The sequence below is a fragment of the Crotalus tigris genome, unplaced genomic scaffold (genome assembly GCF_016545835.1).
Source record: "Crotalus tigris isolate CLP2741 ecotype Arizona unplaced genomic scaffold, ASM1654583v1 scf7180000017774.6281472, whole genome shotgun sequence".
Taxonomy (NCBI): Eukaryota; Metazoa; Chordata; class Lepidosauria; order Squamata; family Viperidae; genus Crotalus; species Crotalus tigris.
In genome coordinates this window covers 5837775-5863611 of record NW_024096625.1, presented here as the reverse complement: position 1 = coordinate 5863611, position 25837 = coordinate 5837775, and the positions used below count along the sequence as shown (strand labels likewise).

The 25837-nt window shown below is 34.4% G+C and overlaps 1 protein-coding gene across 4 annotated transcripts in view; it reads right to left on the bottom strand.

Moving 5' to 3' along the window:
• RAPGEF5 (Rap guanine nucleotide exchange factor 5) overlaps nt 1-25837 on the bottom strand; it is a 136089-nt gene that overhangs the window by 45264 nt on the left and 64988 nt on the right. For all 4 annotated transcript variants that reach the window (XR_005556506.1, XM_039342130.1, XM_039342131.1 and 1 more), the window contains 3 exons: nt 20305-20418; nt 13786-13904; nt 13355-13443 (listed from right to left, as the gene is read on the bottom strand). Coding sequence is in view for 3 of the 4 variants with exons in the window: in XM_039342130.1 (XP_039198064.1) it covers nt 13355-13443; nt 13786-13904; nt 20305-20418 (322 nt within the window). In the remaining variant the exon portion in view is untranslated. The remainder of the gene's footprint in view (nt 1-13354; nt 13444-13785; nt 13905-20304; nt 20419-25837) is intronic.

Sequence of the window (25837 nt, the reverse complement as noted above, 5' to 3'; positions counted from 1 at the left end):
CATCACTGGAATAAGGCAATACACTTTGCTTCCTTTCTAGGAAGAATGGCTTTTTTAAAAAATATCTTTCTTAGCTAAATGTCCTCTGAAGTTTTTTTTCTTTGCTCTTTAATGTTCTTCTATTCACCATCTTTGTCTGCATAGCTATCTTCCAATATAATGATTCTCTTCCCACCAGTATCTAAGCAAATGTTAGAAAAGAAAACAGGACTTTTTTTTGTTTTAAAAGGTCTTATTTCTATTTCAGTTTATTTTCTGCTTTAAATGAAAGGATCTGAAATGCAATTATTATCAATAACATGAAATGGTAAGCCAGATAAATGCAAATGTATCATAATGGTGCATAATGCATAATTGTCAGAGATAACCTTTAGAAATATGGAAGTATAATAAAATATTTATTTGTATTTATTTGGAATTCAACATTATGGAAGCACAAGCAATAGAACACAATCAAACTAGAGTCTTGGACTTCAAGAGAGCTAATTTCAATAAACTTAGAGAGGGTTTGGGAAGGATTCCATGGATGAGAATCCTCCAGGGGAAAACAACTCAAGAGGCTTGGGAAATTTTGAAAAGTGAGATAATAAAGGCCCAGTCTAGCACAATACCAACAAAGAGGAAAAATAACAGCTCTCAAAAGAAACCAGCATGGCTGCATAAAGAACTCTCTGATCAATTGAAAGATAAAAAGGACAAATATAGAAAGTGGAAAGAGGGACACATAATCAGAATATCAGCAAATAGCCCGAGCCTGCAAAGACGAAGTGAAGAAAGCTAAGGCTCAAAATGAACTAAGGCTTGCAACCAAAGTCAAAATTAACAAAAAAAGCTTCTTTCAACATGTAAAAAACAAGAAAATGATTGGTCCACTAGTGGGTGAAAGTGGCAAGAAGGTGACAAGCAACAGGGAGAAAGCAGAACTATTTAATTCGTTTTTCGCATCTGTCTTTACACAAAGGGAAAAAACAGACCAACCTATCAAAAATAGTGCCATAAAAGACAAAATAGAAATACAAGTTAAGATAGGCAAGAAAATGGTAAGTGAACACCTGTCCAGCCTAGACGAGTTCAAATCACTAGGACCAGATGGATTACACTCGAAGGTTCTTAAGGAACAGGCAGATGTGATCTCAGAACCACTGAACTATATTTTTCAAAGATCCTGGAGCACTGGGGAACTACCAGAGGACTGGAAAAGAGCTGGTGTAGTTCCCATCTTCAAAAAAGGGGAAAAAATGGATCCAGGAAATTACAGACCTATCAGCCTGACCTCAATACCTGGGAAGATTCTGGAAAAGATAATCAAACAATGAATCAGTGAACATCTACAGGCAAACAAAGTCATTATTAAAAGCCAGCACGGGTTTGTCAAAAACAGATCATGCTGGACAAATCTTATTGCATTCTTTGACCAAGTGATGAAATTAGTGAATCAGAGGAATGCTGTGGATATAATTTACTTGGACTTCAGTAAGGCATTTGACAAAGTAGACCACAACCTACTACTTGAGAAGATAGAAAAATGCAGGTTAGATAGCATCACCACCAGATGGATCCGTAGCTGGCTAACCGGCCGTACTCAACGTGTGGTCCTCAATAGAACCGCATCTACATGGAGGGAAGTGTGTAGTGGGGTGCCCCAGGGCTCTGTTCTGGGCCCAGTGCTCTTCAACATCTTCATCAATGATCTGGACTAGGGGATAGATGGGGAACTCATCAAATTTGCAGACGACACCAAGCTGGCAGAAATAGCCAACACTACAGAAGACAGGCTTAGGATATAGGAGGATCTGGACAGACTTGAACACTGGGCACTATCTAACAAAATGAAATTCAATGGTGATAAAAGTAAGGTTCTACATTTAGGCAAGAAAAACCAAATATACAAGTATAGTATAGGGGGTACCTTGCTCAATAGTAGTAAGTGTGAGAGGGATCTCAGACAATTATTTAAATATGAGCCAGCAGTGTGCTGCAGCTGCCAAAAAAAAAAAAACAACACAGTGCTAGGTTGCATTAACAGAGGGATAGAATCAAGATCATGTGAAGTATTAATACCACTTTACAATGCCTTGGTAAGGCCACATTTGGAATACTGCATCCAGTTTTGGTCACCATGATGTAAAAAATATGTTGAGAAACATATAAGGAACGGTTGCTGGAAATGGGTATGTCTAATTTAACGAAGAGAAGGATGAGGGGGGACATATAGCAGTGTTCCAATATCTCAGGGGCTGCCATAAAGAAGAGGGAGTCAAGCTATTTTCCAAAGAGCCTGAAGGCAGGACAAGAAGCAACAGGTGGAAACTAACCAAAGAGAGAAGCAACCTAGAACTAAGGAGAAACTTCCTGACAGTTAGAACAATTAACCAATGGGACAACCTGCCTCCAGAAGTGGTGAATGCACCAACACTGGAAGTTTTTAAGAAGAAACTGGATAGCCATTTGTCCAAAATGGTATAGGGTTTCCTGCCTGAGCAGGGGGTTGGACTAGATGACCTCCAAGGTCCCTTCCAACTTTATCATTATTATTATTATTATTATTAGATAAGAATACAGTGACAATTTAAATTGCAGGCTCATGATGATACTGCATTAAAGGGAATAATAAAATAAATGTGCTTTCTTACCCACAGATGCAAGCAAGATAAATTTTAGCAGCCAGAGACAATTCACAACTGTTAGAACTACAATTTCAGAAAGGAAAAGCACAGTATTATTGTGAAAAAACCCACTATGCACTCTTCATTGTTCCCTTCAGACATCTGCTCTAGGCAATTGATCAATGCTACACCTTCATGAAAGAACTCTTTTATTCTTATGTCAGTCAAGTTACATTTCTATCTTTAAAGAGGTAGGATCTCCAGTATGCACCACTGTATGATGTTTACTTAGAAGTATTGCTTATGCAATTGATAATTCAGATAATTCATACTTAATTCAGAAATACATTTTGTGATTTAATTTCACCAACACTTTAAAACTGATATATTGCAGTTAGTCATTTGTGAACAAGACATGTATTTATTTCATAGTCTGGGGAGTACAAGCATAAATAATAATGTACAACCTCTTTTTTCTACAGTTTTGCCATATAAAGTAGCAAAAAGAAATATCAGTTGTAACAGATTAGAGCAATATGCAGTATATAGGGCTGACTAAATTTGAAGACTTAAATATAAACTTACTTCAGAATCACTACTGCTAAACTTTTCACTATAATTAATTAGATAACATCTGCAAGCCTATGCTCTTCTTCCTTTTTCACTCCAAGGAAAATTGTAAACCTCTTAGTTTACACTTTCAAAAATATATAGCAAGACATATGGCTAACCCTTTACTGGATTAACTATAATGCTGAAAATTAATATGCACTCATTTCTCTAATACATATTCCTCAGCAGTCTCTTGTAGTTAAAAGTATTAAAATATTCAGTTCAATGACTTGCATGTATTTCAAGTCCCATTGTTTTCAGCAATTATCAGGGAGTAATACTTTATGTGCGAAAACCAACCTTGTTTGAGTAAAAATTGTTGCATCTGAAGGGCCACACAGATCAAGACAGCAGAAATGGGATTTTGAAGTTTTTAACGTACTTCTAACAGAGCTAGTAACAATCTAAAATAATGATGATTGGTTAAAAAAAAAAAAAGAAGTGCAAGAAACCTGACAAGAAAAGGGATATGGAGATATATATATATATATATATATATATATATATATATATATATATATATATATATATATATATATATATATATATATATATATATATGCTACCAATCCTTAAACCAGAAAGAGCAAAATTGCAACATGATTGCAAACATAGTCCTGGAATCCCCAAAACTCACACCAACAAAGCTTGATAGCAAGCTTCTAAAATACAATAGAACAATTTTATGTCTTTTTTTAAAGAAAGTCCAAAATAAAATAAATGGATCTATTTCATTTAACACTTTGACTCTAAAAGATTTAAATAAAAAAGGGACTGAAATTCCAGTTCTGTCTCTAGAGTCATTTCAAAACAAGAAGAGAGGCAAATACATTTAATAAATAAACAGACAGTAATACAGTCAATATATCAGTCCAAATTCTGATGATAAGGCTACATAAACCAAGAAAGAAATCATAACTTTATTGAATTACTAAATTTTTGAGCAATCTGAGAATTTTCTTTTGATGATTACTCACTTTGAACAATATAAACCAGAACATAGATTTGAAAAGCATGCAATTATATATATATGTTTGTGTGTGTGTGTGTGTCTATGTGTGTGTGTTGAGTGACAAAATTAGATAATGATCTGCAAAAAGGTGGTTACATTTAAAACCTATGTATAGACATTTTCAGATGGAAGAAATGGATGGTAACATTGCAAAGGGATGCTTTTTTAACTTTGTCATCTTTCACATGCTTTGAGAGGGAAATGAATATAGTCTTTTATTTTTCACAGAAACATCAGAAACAAGAAAATCTTTGTTCTAAAAACCTTTGAGTACAGAAAACACTGGAAACACTGAAACAAATGGCACAATGAACACAGTAACTGAGTTGTATTCTCTGCTTAAAAGTAAGGTTTTGTTCTGTTATTTAGTGTATTCATTATTTTTATATCCTGCAGTATTTTTATATATGATGAGTCAAGTAAGCTGGCCTTTTCAAAGCCCAAAAAGATTCCTTGCAGCTTTGAAAATTCTCAGTCACCATCTATAAATAGTGGAAAGATGAAAAGATACATGTTCTACAATCTATTATATTTATACATGCAACTTGCTCCAACTTGGAATGGTGGTTAATATAAATGATGATATATATGTTGAATTTCAAACAAAGCATATCTCTTTTCCAATGATTTCTCTCTTAAAACAGTTCATGCAGTATTTTAAGCACAGGAACATTAAAATATATAAATGAAGGTCACATATCAAGCCAGCAAATTTGTTTTAATTAACAAAGAAAATTGTACTTGTACACATAACTAGAACTTTTCAGTGGGAATGTCATGTTAATGTTCAACTATCTCTGATTAATTGCAATATCACCAAAAAGTAAAGGACCAAGAACCATGGGGAATAGCCATTCCTCCTTCAAATGTTTAACTGAATGCTTTAGAACAGTGGTTCTCAACCTTTTTAATGCCGGGACCCCCAACTGGTCGTAAGTCGAGGACTACTCAACTGGTGCAGCACCGTTTGCAGAATGGGACTTTTGGCGGGCTCAGCAGGGCAGAGACAGCCTGGACAATTCCTATTGGCTTTGGAAAGCCAATAGAACTAGACTCTATTCAAGAGAGTCTATTCTATTGGCTTTCAAAAGCTAATAGAATAAAAGGGAGTAGCACAGCTAAGGAAAAGGGGGAAAAAATGGCGGACTGCGTTGCTTGGCGACCCCCGTGAAATGGTCGTTCAACCCCAAATGGGGCCCCGACCCACAGGTTGAGAACCACTGCTTTAGAAAGAGGTAATGACAACTTCAAGGCAATTGATCTGATATGGAAGATGCAATATTCCAATACTCCTAAATGTCTCAATTAATTATTTAAATTTTTCAATGGCCTTTATTTTGAGGCTCAACCACTCTGAGGGCCATTCTAACATTTTCATAATCCAAAGGACCATCATCATGACATTTAATGGGGATAGCATTTACAATTTTTTAGCTTACTTCTTTTATTATATCCATTTTCCATTACCCTTGGATATTTCCACGGTGTTTTTAAGAAGATGCAAAGAAAGCAGAACACATTTTGAAATTCTTATTCAGGTAGTCCTTGACTTACAATAGTTTGCTTAGTGTTCAGAGGACTGTTCAGAGTTACTGTTCAGAGTTACAACAGCACCAAAAAAGTGACTTACGACATGGTCATGTAATTTACATTTGGATGCTTGACAATTGATTCACATTTATGACTATTGCTGTGTCATATGATCACCTTTTGTGACCTTCTGACAAGTAAAGTCAATAGGGAAACCATATTCACTTAACAACTGTGTTACTAATTTAACAACTGCAGTGATTCATTTAACAACTGTAGCAAGATATGTGGTAAAATGGGGCAAGACTCACTTAACAAATGTTTCACTTAGCAGTATAAATTTTGGGCTCAAATGTGGTCATAGGTTGAGGACTATCTGTTCTCAATTATCCTGCACATCTATTCTATTTGAAATAGTCTTACAACAGCAGACTTCAACCCAGACAAAATCTGCACTCTAGTATGAGACTACTATGAAACTCTTTATATTAAAAATATACAATGTCTCTCCTCAATACATCTGGATGAAACTATATACTGATAATAGGTAAATAATTTGGGTTTTGGTCATTACAGTATCAATACACCATTCAGTGCAATTTGTGGACTATAGATGTGAATGCTTGCGTCTCTGAAAACTAGATTGAAACCAACCTTTATCTATAAAATGCTGACAGAATGACAATACTGTCTCAAAAAAGACAATTGGGTTTTTCTCCATATAAGTTTACTAACAATCATATACATTTTAATTCACATATGCAACTCACATACAGAGATTTAGATAGGCTCATAATTGTTTTAATATACTTGGATTAAATTGCAATATTTGTCAAATTTCATATACATCTCAAACCAAGAGAACTCTGTAATCAGTGATTATAATAACTAAATTAAATATAATTAAACATAATTTAATTAATAACATTATATAAAACAACATGAAAAGAAAAAAAAGGATTTCTATTCTTTATGGAAGAACTTCAAACTCAGAAATAATCAGAATCTAGATAAGATTGACACTATTAAGATAAGTCACACTGCCATATTATTGGCAAAGCCAGAAGCAGAAATAAGGACCAATTTATTAAAATTCTTTTTTAACCTTAAATTTTACTGATGACACACAAACTTTCTAATAGCACAAGTACAGTCTCATTATCTATAAATAATTTCACCTAGTATTTGGATAAGTATCATAAAGATTACAATTGTGCTATTACATTCAATCAGCAATACTACTATCTGAGCAATCCTTCAAAATAAATATTTCATATCACGTGACACTATATGGGCATGTAGTGTTTAAAATAGCTGTGTGGAAAAGGCATAGCTATTTTAAAGGATTTGCACAGCCCTGATAAAACTATTTGGCACCAAATAGTTCATTCAGATGCACAGGATTTAAAAAACAAAACTTTACTTCTGAATAGATGCAGCAATCTCCCAAGCTCCTAAATGCCTCCACATTTTGAATATATTTTGAATTAAATTTGTGGGTGCCTATACATCTAATGTACCAATTTAAAATCCCACAGTCTCTGACACAGTACTCAGTTTGCTTATATGTATAAAATATACATCAATGTATTGGAATCAGGCTGCAGCTCAGAAATAAAGCATATTCACACAATACAAGATGATTAAAAGAACTGAACTGTAATTTACTTTAGCATCCAGTTCCCTGGGAATTGCAAAAGAAGGTACAATCAGATTTAAAGGTAGATATCAAGAGTGGAATTCTATACACGCACTATTATGCTGTAAATTATTAAGATTCCCTTTCTGGCAAATGACATCTGCTTGGTTCAGAGTTGCCATGTAATCAATGAAATTGAAGCATTTCTTTATTCAGTCAGTGCCAGATCTAATCAACCTACAGCGTGATCCAGTGTGACAATCACAATACATTGAACAGTTCCAATAGAAAAGATAAATATCTGCAGCTCGGAGTTGAATTATGAGCTTTTGGTACAGTCTGAACTTGGGTGTTTGCTTGCAGACAATTCATTATCCAACTAAATAACAACTGTCTGATGATGCTGGATAATGAAATGCATGCTAGCAAACAACCAAGCTCAGACAGCACCAAGAGCTTCACATTTAACTGTATAGGTCAATTCAATGCCCACTCAACGAGCATATAAACATGTTTTTTTTCTCCTTTATCCCTTTTTAAATCACCCTGAATACTTGCAATTATCCAAAGAAGGAAAACAAAAGTAATGAGAGAGCCAATTTGTTTTAGTGGTTAATCTAAGGGTCCCCAACCCTCGTTCTGTGGACCAGTACCGGGCCACAGCATGCCAGCAACTGGTCCGCACAAACAAAGCCTCATCCGCAGGATGCGGGCAGCACACAAAACCACGCACCCTCTAGTCCACAGAAAAAACTCTCTCCACAGAACCAGTCACTGGTGCCCAAAAGTTTGGAGACCTTTGGGTTAAGGCACCAGACTAGAAAGTGGAAGACTATGAATTCTAATCCTGCTTTAGCCATGAAAACCAGCTGGAGAATGTTGGGCCAATCCCTCTCTCTCAGCCCAACTCAACCTACCTCACATGGTTATTGTGGGGAAAACTGGAGGAGGAAGGAGTATTAGGTATGTTCTCCACCTTCAGTTATTTGTAAAAATAATAAGGGCAACATGCAAATAAACAAAAGGGAAAAAATACCAGAAATTTGTGATATATACATTCACAAATAAAAGTAAATACAAGTTCACAAATAAGCAGAAATACCAACATTAAAATATCCATTTTCAAATATTTTTTTACCCAAACTTTAACCTGGACAGATTAAGAAAAAATAATTGATAAGAAAAATCCTTGACAATATAGCTAGGAGATTGTAACCACATCCAAAGGGAATTATCCTACCCATAGGATACTACAAACTTCTTTGTTGTTGTGTTATATCTCAGTCTAAGTAATTTCTCAATTACCACTGATGCGAAAGATTTTGTGATTTTTTTGTGTGGTAATAAATATAGCAGTTAATAACAGAAAATTATTTAATTTCTTTTACATGGCATCAATTTATATAATTTGTTCAACAAACTAATACAATTCACTATTCTGATTTCTAAAAAAAAATGAAATTATGTACTAGTTTGCCTACTACTTCACTACAACCATTTTAAAATATTATTATTTAGAGAACCAATTTTAGTGGGGATGTAATACCAATCACGGACCATGGTCCTGTATGTTTGCTAAAACAGGTTTAAACAAAATGCCTTATCTCATATAATTCATCAAGCTCAAAGCTGAAATAATTTTCTGAAAGATTTTTAGATAAATCTACTGTATCTTGTAAGAAACTTACTTAGTATTAAATATTATAAAAAGATTCCCTTGAATTAAAGATGACATACAGTACGTTATTCTTCTAGTACTATAATTGGTTGTATCGGATAAAACAAAGCAATGTTATAAAAAAACCTTCAGCTCCTTTCATCTAAGACTTCAAGCCTTTTCTCTTCCAACTAAAATCAGCAGTGACAGGTTTTTCATTAGCGCTTTAGATTCAAACACAAAAAAAGTGCTTTAGAATCCATTTGGGTAAGTAGATGTCTACAATTTCTTAAGCCAGCTATAAGTTCATGTGGCAGCTAGTTTACATCAATCTCTAATCCTCTTCCTTTTTATTTCTTATAGTGAATAAATTTAATGTCATGCATATAAATAGAGTGATCAAGGAATAGCGTAAGATCAAGAATCAAAGACTTTCCATTTTTTTCAAAGCATGTATTTGAAACAGTAGACTTTAATTACTTAAGGACAGTTTATTTGGATTTTCTAATGTCTAAAATCTGTAATTAAACCTCGGAGTCCACACAATGAATGACTTTTACCCAAGGCCTTAAAAAGCACCATCTATCAAAATAGCTAAAAATGAGTTAGAAGTGTGAATAAATCTTAACTTTTTATGGTCTTTCTATATCTTAGTCATCAATTTGCTAATTAAATACTATGAATTTGCCTATAGAATTAAAGCATGTAAAATATTGCACAAATCTTTTCTTTTTGGAGGTATACAACATATTAGTATAATACCGAGCTAAATATTGTCTAAAAAGCTCCCAACTGGTGGTAGAACTCTGTCTTAAGTTTACTATCTTTTATATTGTATGCACTCATTTGCTATCTAAGGTAAAGCTCAAATTGAATAAATCACTGTAAAACAAAAAGGACAAAATGTTTCCAAAACATCATCCGGCTGTCAAGAAATAATCAGATAACATTTTGTGTGATCAGTAGTTAGCTTCTTTCTCATGCAGTATAAGAAGAGAATGAATGTAAGAGTAGGCATAATCCAGTTAATCCAAAAGGAACAACAATGGCTGACTTCTCTGAGCATAAATAGCCAAAGGGGCCTGAAGAATGCCTTCTAATACCGTCTCAGCAGTTGCATCCAGTTCATCATTTAGGAACCCTGGTGGCACAGTATTTAAAGTATAGTATTGCAAGCAAACTCTGCCCATAGCCTGGAGTTGAGCCTGATGGGTTTCAAGGTTGACTCAGCCTTCCATTATTCCAAGGTCAGTAAAATGAGGAGCAAGGTTGTTGGGGGCAATATGCAAATAATGCTTATACATTGTAAACTGCCCAGAGAGTGCTGTAAAGCTCTATGGGGCGGTATATAAATGCTATTGCTGTCATTTACATGTTCAGATCTGTCATCCACCTGAAACCTGCCTAAATGTTAGTATTTCATTAGCAAATGTTAGAATATTTAGGAGATCCTTTATTGATTGAGGGTCTTAGAATGGATGTATTCACAGCACCAATGAAGAATGCTTTTCATGGTCTTCCTTTATTTAGAAGTACAGGTAGTTCTTGACTTATGATCACAATTGAGCCCAAAATATCTGTTGCTAAGTGAGACATTAGTTAAGTGAGTTTTGCCCCATTTTACACCTATCTTGCCACAGTTGTTAAGTGAATCACTGCAGATGTTAAGTTAGTAACACGGTTGTTAAGTGAATCTGGCTTCCCCGTTGACTTTGCTTGTCAGAAAGTCACAAAAGGTAATCACATATGACCTTGGGACATTGCAACCATCATAAATGCAGGTCAGTTGTCAAGCATCCAAATGTAAATCACATGACCATGGGGATGCTGCAACGGTCGTAAGTGTGAAAAATGGTCATAAGTCACTTTTTTCAATGCTGTTGTAACTTTGAATGGTCACTAAATGAACTGTTGTAAGTTGAGGACTATCTATATGTTATAAAATGATTTGTTTGGCTTCAACATAAAGAGTTCAATTATTTTATCATGTTTTGCAAATCACAGTAACATAGCTGATCGTATTGGCCTAATACACTTATATGTTGAGTCTTTCAGCAGCTTTTGATTTTTTTGTCAGGTAACTCTAATCCTTTAAAAAACGTACTTTGTAGAGTATTAGTAACTTTTGCAAGACTGCTACAGCTGCTTTGAAAACTGTTCTTGGCTATATCTGCAAGCACATTAATCTTTGCTGTCTCTGTAACTGTGTCTACACATACATTGATAAGCAGAAACAGCTTCTAAAGACTAGAAGAGTTCCTTGCAAAAAAAAATATGGCCCTTTCTTAACAGTTTGGAGAAGTATTTTATTGATTTTGCTTCTCAGAAGGTCAGCAAAAGGGAATCACATGACCCAGGGATCCTGCAACCATCATAAATATGGGGTCAGTTACCAAGCATCTGAATTTTCATTATGTGACCATAGGAATGTGACCATGCAATAGTTGTAAGTGTGAAAAGTGGTTGTCTCTTTTTTTTCCAGTGTTGTCGTAACTTCAAACGGTCACTAAATGAACTGTTGTAAATCAAGGATTACCTGTATTAGAAGAAACTATACCTAATATGGGATATTGCTCCAGAGCAACCATCATCAAAATGTGCTATGTAAGTTTTCACACATTACCTGTTACATTTGCATCTACAAATATACTGAGGTCAACCACAACAGCTATATATTTATTTTGATACATAAATATTGTGTTCTTTTATTGTTATTAGGACTGCATTGATCATACAACAAGCCTGTCATTGTCAACTCTTTTGAGAGGAAAGGATATTTGCAAAAATGTTCAGGGAAATATATCACTGAATATATTTCATTGCAGCCAGTTATGCTTGGATAGTTATTTTTCACCTTAATCTGGAAATATGACATAGTATTAATGAGCACTGGAATAAGTCTGAGAAATGGGAAAGGGAACAGGAAAGTAAGAATGAATTACTGGAGAAATATTAATCTGTACTTTTTTTCAGATGTTAAAAACAAGCAACCATAATGCATAATGATTGGGGAGTCCAATGTGTTCAATAAGATCTAACAGGAGTCTATAGGAGAGATCACTCCATACAAATATTCAACTATTAGAAACATAGTGGAATTCATGGTGCCTAGCTAAGACAATCCTGACATGGACCACCACTTTTTATATAGCCTACAATTTGATGCTAGAGAAATTACATACATTACTATGATTATGCCTGAGGAAGCACAGCAATTACATAGGCATGGTTTCCATGCACAAAGTATTAATCCCTATTCACAGAGAAGTAGATCAGTGAACTATACAATAAATCAAACGCTAGGTCTTTCTTTCTATTTATAATTTAGAAAACCTACATAGTGCAGAAAACACAAATACCTTATGCCTAACCATGTCCTATTGATTTGCAGGTAGGAAAATCTGACTCAGGAATGCCTAAGAATTTGTAAATGTTATTTATACTTTAATCTTTTTAATTCTTCCAAATGTGTTTATTTTTAATAATCTCATTTGGGAAACAACATTCCTCTGAGAACAATAAAAATATTAATTCCATTTCCAGCTTTCTGTATTTCACAATCCTTCTTCAACTGTATAGGGAATGCTTCAGGACAGCTAAGTCTGCTTTAATTAAAACTGTAAATAAATTGCAGATGGTCTTGATAAACTACTGAAAGAGTGTTGGTGACAGCATTAGAGCTAGAAGATCAAGCTGAAAAATAACCTGCACATCAAGCAGCCTGATCAATATAGTAATTGCTCCAGGCTGAAACAAAAGTACAATTTCTAGCTGAAGGCAGCCAATTACTAAAGGAGGTTATTCTGTTGCACATTATGTGATGTGGGTAAGCTATTAATGCTAAAAAAAATTAAGAAACAGTTGATACTAAAAAAGTAGCTTTGGAGTACTTTAAATAATTGCTGACTTATAAACCCTACAGCTATATAACTCAGCTTGCTATCTTCCAATTGCTTCATTATCACACATAAATTGTTTTCTTTTATCTATCAAGATATATATAGGTACTGAAAGTTAATGGAACATTTTTTTAAAAAGCCTTCATTTTCAAGTTTGATTGTTTTATTGTTAAATATAGATGCACTTTATTAACACAATAAGATGTTACTATGAATGCTATGCATATGAAATAGTATTATCCAAAACACTGTATAATTATAATAATTTTAAGTAAAATGCTGGTAGGAAAAATACCATATTATACATATTTGCATAGTAGCTGATCAACTGTGTTTGCTAAGAATATGAGTGGATACAGAGAAAATGCTTTTTGTGAGCATAATGTTATTATAATGTACCTGTGTCTTTGTCCTGTGCTTCTTCTAGGTGCAGGTCATTTAGGAGATGCTCCAAAATCTTCTCTGGTGTTCCTGACACCACAACATATCTGTCAGAAAGGAGAGAGTCCACAGAGTCATCCTCTGTTGAAGACTGAGAACGGCTGCTCCATTCATCTTCCTCATCTTCTTCATCAATGTATTTAAAATAAGGCACATCAAATGTGTGCAAAGGCAGTTCTCTGCCTGGAAACAAAGCAGAGTCCTTCTTCTCTATGTAAGGGTCAAAGATCCTCAGTCTCGAACTTCCCATATTGTATGGCAAATGAAAATGACATTCCCTCAAGGCTGCCCTCTCACTTTGGTTGCCAGCAACCGAAGTCAGCCAGCTGCTGAGAGCTCTGCGTCAGCGTGACTCTAGCTGAGTCTGAGACTGAAGGAAAAACTCTTACCTCCAATCATTCTCGGCACTCCCCAATGTGGGGGCTGGGCTCTGTGACAATACTCTCCTAAGCACCAGCACATCTTGGTCTAGTTCCCTCATTTGAACAGTGGTCACTTCATCATCCATCTTTAATTTGGTGAGGGAGATAAACAACAAAGAGAAAAATGAATAAACCTCAGGGGACTGACAGAAAGAAGGGGTGGGGAATAGCTTTGATTAGAGCTGCATTTTCTCTCTATCAGTGCTGCCATCCGCAGCAGGCACTGCCTTTGATTTACATTCAGGAAATTCACAATGCACCAGAATTTGAGCAGTACCCTCTTTTCCCAGGTGCACTAAGAGCATACAACAAAGCTGTTAATTACAAATTATTAGATTTAACACTTAAATGAAAGAACAAGCAATAATAGAAAGAAGATCATTCTTTAGCTTGCTTTTTGCTTGATTGAAGTTGCTTAAAATTGTTAAGGAAGTTATAACCATTTTATACCACTTTGCAGCATTCCAGTGAGTTTAACTGCTATATTAATATAACAGACCATCCTATAAAATTACTCAAGCAATAAATATGTCAAAGAATACAACATTCGTTCCTGCATACTGAGCTCCCATAATGAAAAATTAACTTCTGAAAACCAAAGCCCATTAAAAGCATAGAATAAAATTCACAAAAGATTGCCTCTTTAAAAATTAGTATCACTGCTTGTTATACTGAATTTTTCTTATCCCAGAACCTATTAAATGAAGGGATTATTGATAGTCATACAGCATAACAACAATCTCTACACAAACTGTGTAGAGCCAGGACTGTTGACTGAACAGCCTGCAGGAATCATACTCTCATTTCTTCCAATAATCTCCTAGAAAAATCTTGCATGAAGCATATTCTGATATTATTTAAATTAAGTAAAATTAACTGCACTCATTCTAGCTATGTCTAAATGCAAATACTTCTTATATCCCATAAAACAATGCAAAACATAAATCTAGACTCGTATTATAGAAACAAACTGGCTGAAAAAGAAAATGTAAAGAATTATAAAGCAATGTTATTTGATGTTTAATCTTCTTTTGATCATTAGTTTTTATAACATGAAGGAATTTGAAAACAAATCAGCAATAGAACTATATATAGAGGAGCCACAGAAATATGAAGTCATGGCTGCACGCTTTTAATATTTATATATAGCAGAGAAAGAGAGAGAGAACACAGAATTATTAATTTTTTGCAGGTTCAGATATGCCGGTACTGAACCAATTAACATAAACCTTTTGTTGAAAAATTCCCTTGGGAGATCAACACATCATGTTTCAGGAATACCAATGTACCACTGTAATTTTCTATTTCACGGTATACGCTTTTGTTGCCCACAATATGCAAGACAGCCATAAAACAGTAAGCTATGTAAAATCAGTAACATTATTCAATTAAAAGAGATTTCTCCATACAGCCTTCTCAGATGCATTGATTCTAATCTATTATAGTCACATTTATATCTCAACTTTTCATTAAGATCTCAAAACAGTATACTTGAACAAACTCCTCATTATATCACCCTCAATAATTGGACTGAGACAGTGACTGGTCAAAATGAGTTCCTTATTCAAGGGAGAACTTGAATCTAACTGTCCCAGTCCAGTGTCTCAAGCAATATATTGCACTAGTTTTCAAAATAGTCCTCTATATCAGTGGTTCTCTTTTTAATGCCGCGACCCCCCAACCGGTTATAAGTCGAGGACTACTCAACCGGTCATAAGTCGAGGACTACTCAACTGGTGCAGCAGCATTTGCAGAATGGGACTTTTGGCGGGCTCAGCAGGGCAGAGACAGCCTGGACAATTCCTATTGGCTTTGGAAAGCCAATAGAATTAGACTCTATTCAAGAGAGTCTATTCTATTGGCTTTCAAAAGCCAATAGAATAAAAAGGAGTAGCACAGCTAAGGAAAAGGGGGAAAAGTGGCGGACTGCGTTGTTTGGTGACCCCTGTGAAATGGTCGTTCGACCCCAAATGGGGTCCCGACCCACAGGTTGAGAACCACTGCTCTATATTATTGCTTTCAGATGTAAGCTACTGCAACTTCGGGGAAAAAACATCACATAAACCAGGAGTCCCCAAATCCAGGTCTGTGGCCTAGAACTGGCAAGCAGGCAAAGATTGCATGCACAAAAGCATCCACTAACCTCCCCCCCCCCGCTGGTCTATGGAGCCATAAAAGTTGGGGACCACTGACATAAACAATGGGAACTAATAACCACAGGGACAGCAAATGACAAGGTATGCATTGCAACACAAATTCCACCCTATTCATACTTACAGTACATACAGAAGTATGTAAGAGAGGAACTTGCTTTGTGATGTCATAAATTAATGTGAAAACTAATTCCTTGATGAAACATATTAATATACCTTTTATATCTCAGTATAGAAGTATTCTGTATATATATGTTTATCTGAATCTCAAATGTCTACATTTAAGTAACTAAAATACATTAGGGTAAATATTCAGCCAAAATTTCTATTATGTTAAGATATAGGAAAATATATATTTATATTTACTATACTAAGCAAGATATAAAATGGTGCTTAACTATGGCTGGATCACTTCCAACAGCATCTATGTGTTACTTCTCTGCCTATGCTGTGTTGGTTATGGTATCTGGCAGTGCCTTGTGTTGTGTTTACTATATTTACTATGTTGTGTAAACCACAGATATTGTGTCCACTTCTCTGGAACTTGCCAGGTAGATTATATTACTTTTGAAATCTTGCTTTTACTGAAAACCCTTAAATGGACAGTACAGAGAAAATCTCATCCTGCCAAGAACAAAGATGAAAGCATAATTTAAATTACTACTTTAATTAAGTATTTTCAAACTACACACGTATTTCCTTAAATTTCTGAATCAGTAGTGATTTCAAAATACCACAAGAGGCTTTCCATAAAGGAGTAGCACAATAATTGTTTAGGAACATAAAATTACAATATGCATTCATTAACTTCAGTGAGACATTTAGTGAACAGGGAAATTTATTTCACTGCTGCATTAACTAAAATTAAGACTGATACATCAAGTGATAATCTATTTTTTATCTTCCCACAATGTGATGCTGGTACCTGGGCATGACCTTAAACACAAAGCAAAGGGTACATTTGCAGAGCATGCCAACAGCTTCACAAGTTATAGAGGACCCCTATTGAAAAGCAGCATGTTTAGGAAAACAAAAATGCTAATACAGTGTTGTACTTCTCTGAAAGCAATGTGAAGTTAAATTTCTGTGTCTGGGAAACTTGTCATTTTGACTTGAAGGCTCAAAAATATATTTCAACCTGCTTTGTGAAATTTCCTCATTTGTATTCTAAAAAATTATCCTAGAAAATCAGGTTCACATTTAGTTTACATTTGCAATTTTATCATTTTTAGAGAGGAGTAACAAATAATAACTTCCAATTGTGAAACAAGGACTAGAAATAAGCTAGCCTCACTATTTTCTATCTAACAAAATGAAATTCAATGGTGAAAAAAGTAAGAAAAAGCAAGAAAAACTAAATGCACAAGTACAGTATAGGTGGTACCTTGCTCAATAGTAGTAATTGTGAGAGGGATCTTGGTGTCCTAGTGGACAATCACTTAAAAATGAACCAGCAGTGTGCTGCAGCTGCCAAAAAAGCTAACATAGTGCTAGGCTGCATTAAGGTCACACTTGGAATACTGCATCCAGTTTTGGTCACCATGATACAAAAAAGACGTTGAGACTCTAGAAAGAATACAGAGAAGAGCAACAAAGATGATCAGCGGACTGGAGTTTAAAACAGAGGTTCCCAACCTTTTGGGCACCAGGGACCAGTTCTGTGGAGAGAGGATTTTCCATGGACCGGAGGATGCGTGGTTTTGTGTGCTGCCTACATCTTGTGGATGGGGCTTTGCTTCTTTGTGCAGACCGGTTTCTGGCATGCTGTGGCCTGGTACCGATCTAGGGACTGCAGGTTGGGGACCCCTGGTCTAAAACATATAGAATTGCTAGAATTTGGTATGTCTAGTTTAATGAAGAGAAGGATGAGAGGGGACATGTTAGCAGTGTTCCAATATTTCAGGGGTTGCCACAAAGAAGAGGGAGTCAAGCTATTCTCCAAAGCACCTAAAGGTAGGACAAGAAGCAATGGATGAAAACTAAGCAAGGAAAGAAGCAACCTAGAACTAAGGAGAAACTTCCTGACAGTTAGAACAATTAATCAGTGGAACAACCTGCCTCCAGAAGTTGTGAATGCTCCAACACTGGAAGTTTTTAAGAAGAGACTGGACAGCCATTTGTCTGAAATGGTATAGGGTTCCCTGCCTGAGCAGAAAGTTGGACTAGAAGATTTCCAAGGTCCCTTCCAACTTTATTATTATTATTATGGATCATCTCATAGTCAGCCAGATGTTCAGACTAGATTTGGCATTTTGTCTACCTATCGAGTCCTTACCCAGGACCTGGGATAGGCAGATGTGGATGTTTGATGGTATTATAGATATCATCGCAGGATGGAAGCAGTTCCTAGTAAGGCCACCTTTTGCAATTGACTAATAGCGAATTTGTCAATGCCAATATGTTCAGGTGGTGCTCCAGTTGTTTTGGGATTGCACTCAAGGCACCAATTACTACTACTATTATTGTTGTTGTTGTTATTATTATTATTTTTATCATCATCATGACAAAAATAATATTTCATATTTGTAATGCAAAGTAATTCTTAAGTGTTATGCTTATTACAAGATGATCAAACAATGGCTTCATGACAGGTATACATCTCCATTGTAAAAAGCCCTCAGCCTACTTAAAATTCAACTATAATGAAATACTATCCTTCTCTAAAATATCAAAACAAGAAAATCTTGTTTATCTAAAATTGTCATGTGCCATTTTTTTAAAACAGAAGATTAAACAAGATAGCACATGTACCAAAATTGCTGATGTTATCATCTTAACGGTTAGAGTTTACAATAGGTACTATTAGTACTGTTAGTAAAATCTTTTTAACTGGAAAAAGGCTAGAGGGACATATCCAGTCACTCTAAAATAGTGCCATTTAAGTACACTAAGCCTATACCATCAAGAGTTGTATTCAATAAGAGAAATAAACAGACTGTCTTGATTTTTTCTTCATGTACGATTGTTACATTAGGACAGGACAAAAGTCCTTAATGAGAAGAATGGCTGAAAAAGAAAATGCCTGTGGAAAGGTGGATAAATTACTTGCATCCAATTAGTTTCCATTTGGCCTAATAAGAAAAACACAAAACCAGAAGACAAAATAATTCCAAAAGCACACAATTCAGATTTACTGAGAATATAAGCAGTGGTGGGATTCAAATAATTTAACAACTGGTTCTCTGCCCCAATGACTGCTTTAAGCATAAAAAAATGATATATCAAAAGGTAGTTTATTATTTCATGCATGTAATACTTATATAAGAATAAAAGAGGTAGATTATGTTATAGAAAAAGGGTTTTAAAATATTAATGAAAAATATTAAATAATACATGACAAAAAAAATAAAACTGTTATTTAAGATATTTCCATATTGCTTCTTGATTGGCGGCCTCACTTGCAATTTTCTTCACTTTTATCTGAGCATCATCGGCTGTGTGCTTTATCCTTAACCATCTTTTCACTGAAGTAGTAGGATCCCATTCCTTTAGAGGTAGGCTGATTAGACTAATAGTTATTGTATTTTATATATTAGAATCAGTTAGGTGATTTCTCTTGTCTGAACATATTATGTTCATCTTTGAAAAAACCCTTTCTGCTTCTGTTGAACTTACAGCAATTGTTCTGACAATATTTTTAGCTTTTTGAACACTTTCGGGAATTGCATAGTTCTGGGAATTTTTTAAAACATTTCCCACGAAATCTTGATAATCATTAATATCAATTTGGTAATTAAAATGCCATTAAATACGAGCAATAAGTTACTTTTTTCAATGCCAGTCACTAAATGAACAGTTGTAAGTTGAGGACTACTTGTATAGGAGTTATCTCTGATTAAATCAGTGTTTAGTATATGCAATCACATATCTCTAGGCTAAAACCAATGTTTCTGGAATAACAACTCATGAAATTTCTGCTACTTATAACAGCTTACTCCATAAAATGATAAAATTGCTTAACTAAATAAGCATTTGCTAGATGAAGTCACAGGTTGTTACCACTGAACTGCTATTTGCCGTCTGAAATAGCACCTGTCACTTAAACAGTGCTTATTATGTTAAAACACTAAACTAAGGTTTGATATATGAAATTGAAATTCTGCTATTTTAAATGTATTTCATAGACTTGGTATAAAATAGGAAAGCCCCTGCTGCTACAAAGAACTGCATTAGCGTTTAATGTAAGAAATCACAGAACCCTTTAAGAGCTTTCCCCCTCATCATTAGTTGCACTCTGTATAGCTAGACAGGAAAAAGGTCCAGAGCCTCATCCCCTTTCCCATATGCACCAATTGGGAAACTAGAGAGATGAAACGTCTATTCTTCAAATTACCTCTGAGAAGTATTGCCTAGTTTCGCCTGAGTAACACGATCGAAGGCGCCACATCTCCATTTGGTTTCCGTCACTTCTCTCTTGGGCTTTTGGGAAGGGTTTTTTTCTTCCTGCCTGGAAGGAAGTTGAACAAAAACCAGACATGTTCCAGAAAACACAGATTTATCATAACTGATTCACCGAACTCAACAAAAAATTAGGTATCGGTTCTCCCGAACCGGTGTGAACCAGCTGAACCCCACAACTAGATATATGGTAATTTTGCACATAGATAAAAGAGTTTCTTTCCCCCTATGGTTCTATTAAAAACTGGGTGTTGAGAGAGTTGGTCTCACTGATTTAAAACTAACTTGTTCAAGTACAGTCATCCACCACATATAGTTTGCTTTTTAACTCTTTTCATAATACACAAATAACATTTAGCAAGTAAAATAACATCACAGTTGGTGGAAGGCTTAAGAGAAATTAAAAAGCAAACTGTTTTTTAATTGAGTCTTACATAAAAGTCTTATACAAAAAAGTTGCAATTGTATAAGACTCTTGTTTTTTCATAGAAACTACCATAATAAAATTCTAGTATGCTGAATTTCAGATGAAACAATGGGCCCATAATTTTTAAAGTGGCTATATTTCAGCTAGTTTTAAATTCCATGGATCAAACCAAAAACTACCTAGTTTAGAATTCTGTTACAGGGGCCACCTAGACGTTTATGGGAAGTCCAGAAAAGATACAAATACAAAAGAACCTTGCCATATACATTTCCTTACCAAGTGATACTTAGAATAATATGGGTTGTATCTGTGATACTGTCTGTAATACATTTGAATATTCTAGCTAATTGCCATTAATAGGTCTGTCCTCCATAATCCCGGTCTTTAAAATCATTTAATAACAAAAGGTAAACTTAATTTACAGTGTTTATTTCATTACTTACAGAATTCATGATCAGTATAATCTGGATCAACAAGACATCGCAACCAACATTTCACAAATCATTTCTCCAAGTAGCTTTTTTCACTCCCCCTAGTAAAGCTATCCAAGATAGTGAGTACCTTGCAATGAATTTTATGGGTAAACTCTGTTGCATGAAAAAGTGCCTTCTTTTATCTTTCTGAAGTTTCCACCATTGGATGATCCAGTGATTTTAGTTTTATGTAATAAAAATATCTGACGTATAGATCTATTTGGTTTTATTTCTAAGATAAAAAGCATATTTACGGGGAGTTGGGCAACATATACATTAATTATTATTATAGAGGAATTGCTCTTCATTCTTGATCATTATGATTTTGTTTTCTGCATTTTTCCCATTCTAATTAAGGTCTAACGTGTGTTTAATATTCCAAACATGGTAATATTACATATTTACAATGTAGTGTTGTGCTAATGGCATTTTAATTGGCAATTTCTTTCTTATGAACCTTTGATCCACAAAGAATTTCAGGAATATGAATAATTTGATGAAAGTCTCTCACAGCTAATATCCATTGTGTATTGAGATTTTCATTTAAACTATTTATTGCCAATGCCATCCATTAGGAATTTTTGTTCTACTAGTTCTAATGTGGAATTTCAGTCTTTGTCTACATTTCAAATATCATTTTTTCCACCAACTACAGGAAAGATTTTAAACACAAGTGGAAGTCTGTCTTGAAAATATCATGGATACTTAACAGTTTCTGTTAACTATCACTTCATTAGGAATAAGTAACAAAACCATCAAAGTAGAACTATTATACAGTATATAATTCTTGGCCTTCCTATCTCTTATGCAACAAGAGAACAGGTTAAAAAAAGAACTGCTGAAAGAATCATTGACATAGAAACACAAAATGATATAGGCATTCTTAGTAAGGTTGGTAATTTGAAATGGCTGAGTAAATATAAACATACTTTTCAGACACATGGCTATTTAAAGTTACAATTGCCAAAACATCTTAGGGAGATATTTATGTGAGCGAGATTCAAACAGTTTGGTAAAATGGTCAGATATGAGAGGTTACATTTTTTTACCATATGATGGACATATCTGCATTTATGGATCAGTAGAGGTAGAAGACTTAGCTCACATACTATTTGATTGTTGTTTGTATAAGAGAGTGAGAGGCAGGTACCTTGATTCATATATTAAATAAATGACCCATTGGGAACCCCATATTAAAACAACATATTTTATGTCCAGCCAGACTCTGAAAACAATATTTAACACAGCACAGTACTTGAATAAAATCGTTTGGCTAAGATTGGCATATGTGGGACTCATTGGGGTAGCTTATATGAGTGATACTGAAATATAATTTTATCTTATTTTAGTTGGCTATATATTAACTGATTGCATTGGATACTTTAGATCACTACACTAGTTATGCAAAGATAATGGATTTTCTTTATCACATAGCACTCCAGTAGAGACTAGAAAACAGGTTTGCATTATGCTTTAAAATACTGTACACTCAATACTGTTTTATAGTTAGTGTATCTAGAAATCATTTGTGCAAAATATGTGCCACACAATTATGTATGGTTTAACATAATTATAGAAAATATAATAATCTATTTACAAAAGAAACCATTTCTCCCTTTCTAGTTAGCATTTGCTTTTGTCATTGCAACAGCTTTATATGACAAATAATAACATTTATCCAATGAGAATACTGTATGACATATTCTCCATTTTCCTATAGGATATAGAAATAAATGAGATGATGGACAGATTTCTATTTTGCAGCGGGGGGAGGGGCGTCCTTATTTGTTTTCATTTTTACAAAAGCCCCAACTCATTTAATATAAGTTTCCCTTGCCGAACAAAGTAATTCAGTTGATGACCATTAGCTACACTGTCTATGAAAAGAAGCAGGTGGTTAGGCATGGTGAGTAGCACGTGTACATAGCAAATTGGAAAAGAACTGCTATAAAAGAATTGAAGAAGCTATTAATTGTCATTAAAAACTACAGTGACATATTCATTTTTCTGGCTCTGACTTCATCCAATCTTGAAATGAAAGCCCTGGTGTCAACTCCATTTATTCTACAAGGGATTATAAAGCTTTCGGTGTAGTTTTCAAGAAAGAAACATTTCCATTCTACATATAGTATTAATGTAAGACATATGGTAGGTTAAACTATCAAACACAATAAATTCTCACAATAAATCATACTTTATAGCCTAATTAAGGTTTATTTTTCTATTTTGAGAATACTACAAATATGTTCAATATATGACAAAATTCAAGCAGTGGTACCTCCAATATATTATGTAACATGCATCTTTTAAAACACAATGCTTGTTTAAAAAAATCTGATTTCTTGAACTAATAGTGCTTGTGATATTAAAATATAAAAAAGTGTGCAATTCCCAGAAAGCAGATCTGTAGAGAACATTTTGTTATTCATATGCATGTTTTTTTGTATGATGATCCAAGCAATTCTCCATTTTGCAGTGGAACAGAAATACCGATCCATCATAATGAGGGATCATGATCCCAGAATTCTGTGTGGCACAGGGATCCCTTAGTGATCCCAGAGCTCTCTGAATTTTAACTACAGAGAGTAATCTGGCATGATAGTTTCTTAAAATTGAGCAAGCATACAACAGAAATTTCCAAATGATCTGTAGCATTCTTTAGTGCACAGCAGAAAATGAATGTTTCCATAAAACTTTATCCTTGCAAAATTGGAAGGATTATTTAGTGCATAATGTTAAAGCATGGATCTAATATCTATTGTATAAAAAAGTGAAGCTATAACTATGGTTTCTGGCATGTTAGTTTCACTGGGATATTCTATCCACACAATTCCCATTTCAACAAATGAAAAAGGCTCCTAGTATGTTAACAGAAATCCAGATAAATATATCACTAAGTGGACCAGCAATCTATGAAAAATTTCTGCAGCTCTATAAGTGTTTGTGATAGAAAGTGTTAAGCATGATTTGCAAGTCAGTAGGTGTGGTTTCACAGATTCAAGAACAGTACAGCGTCAACAATGTCAATTTTCTCAGGGGATCATAAATCAGCAGACATATATTCCTAGGAATTCCAGCAGCTGATTGATTCTAAAATTACAGGCCCCAGCAAATTTTAAATGTGGTAATTTTCTGTTCTGGAAGCAGATGTTATACCCTTGCTTCATCAATACAAGAGGTAAATGTCATCCCATTCCTTCATCAATAACAAGAAAAATGTGCTCATTATAGCTTTCAAGGCTACCATGGATAATTTCACTTTTCTGATGCCAGGAACAATGCAAGAAAGCAAGGGCTTTATTGAATAAATCTCCTGAGCATTTCAGGAACATTAAAGGTAATAATACTATATATATACATCTTAAAACATATACAGTTATTTAAATATAAAACTAATATATTAGAAACCTTAAAATTTAAGCCTAAAGCCTTTTAACATATATGAATTATCATTTTAACATGGTTAATAAATAGAATAAAAATGTAATATTCTTATATGCATTACACCTATTAACAAACTCAAACTCCTGTAATCAGCACAAAACCCATGTATCCTAAAATGGAATAAGAAAAAAAATCCATTTTTTTAGCTAACCAAGAGAAGAGAATGATTCATCTGAGCACTCTTCTCTGACTTTTCTAAAAAGATTTTTGTTGGTTTTTTTCATCATTTTTCCAAGACACTAAAATCCCACCCTTTAATTCCCCTTTCATAAACATCCATGGCTTTGTTATCTGCAGGTGAGAACAACCTATTATGTGATAAATGTACACAAGTATATGTACATTTTACACCAAAAATATCACTTGGTTTATTGAATATTTAAAGTAAAAAAGAAATAATAGTTGTGTATGATTTCTATTTAGCACATCTATTCAATAATAATAAATCAACCGAGATAGTATTAAACATATAAAAATAATAAAATTAATGGTCCAACATTTTTAAATGGCATTGGGTTAGATATGAGCTAAAATTAGAATCAAAATTATTAGAATCCAATAGGATAAATTTGCAGTGCCTAGTCTAAATTCAATTGATTACAACATGACTAATCTAATTTGGAAAGGGAGCACAATAATTCAGTTATTAAACATGCTGTACTTGTCAACTACAAAGTTAATAGCCAGGTTGTGACCAGAACACTGTGGGATGGGGTGAGCTCCCATTACTTGTCCCAGCCTCTGCAGATTTAGCATGAGAATAGTTAAATAGGTACTACTTCAGTGGGAAGGTAATGGCGTTCTGTGCATCTTGGCATATAGTCATGCTGGCCACATGATGGAAGATTTTCTGGACAATACTGGCTCCTTCAGCTAAGAAATGGAGACAAGCATTGCTCCTTAGAGCTGGATACAATGGATAGGAAAACTTTTACCTTGCTTTAATCTAATTTGGATGCAACTCACTGTATGATATGGTAATAGAAAAAAGTTTTACTTTAAGAGAAAAAGAGTATGTTTCCAGTCATGGTAATTGTAGCTTTTGTTACAGGGAGCTGACAATAAATTTAAAATAACTGAAGAATTGCATTGAAAGTTAGTATTTTGTTCAAGAGAATGGAATA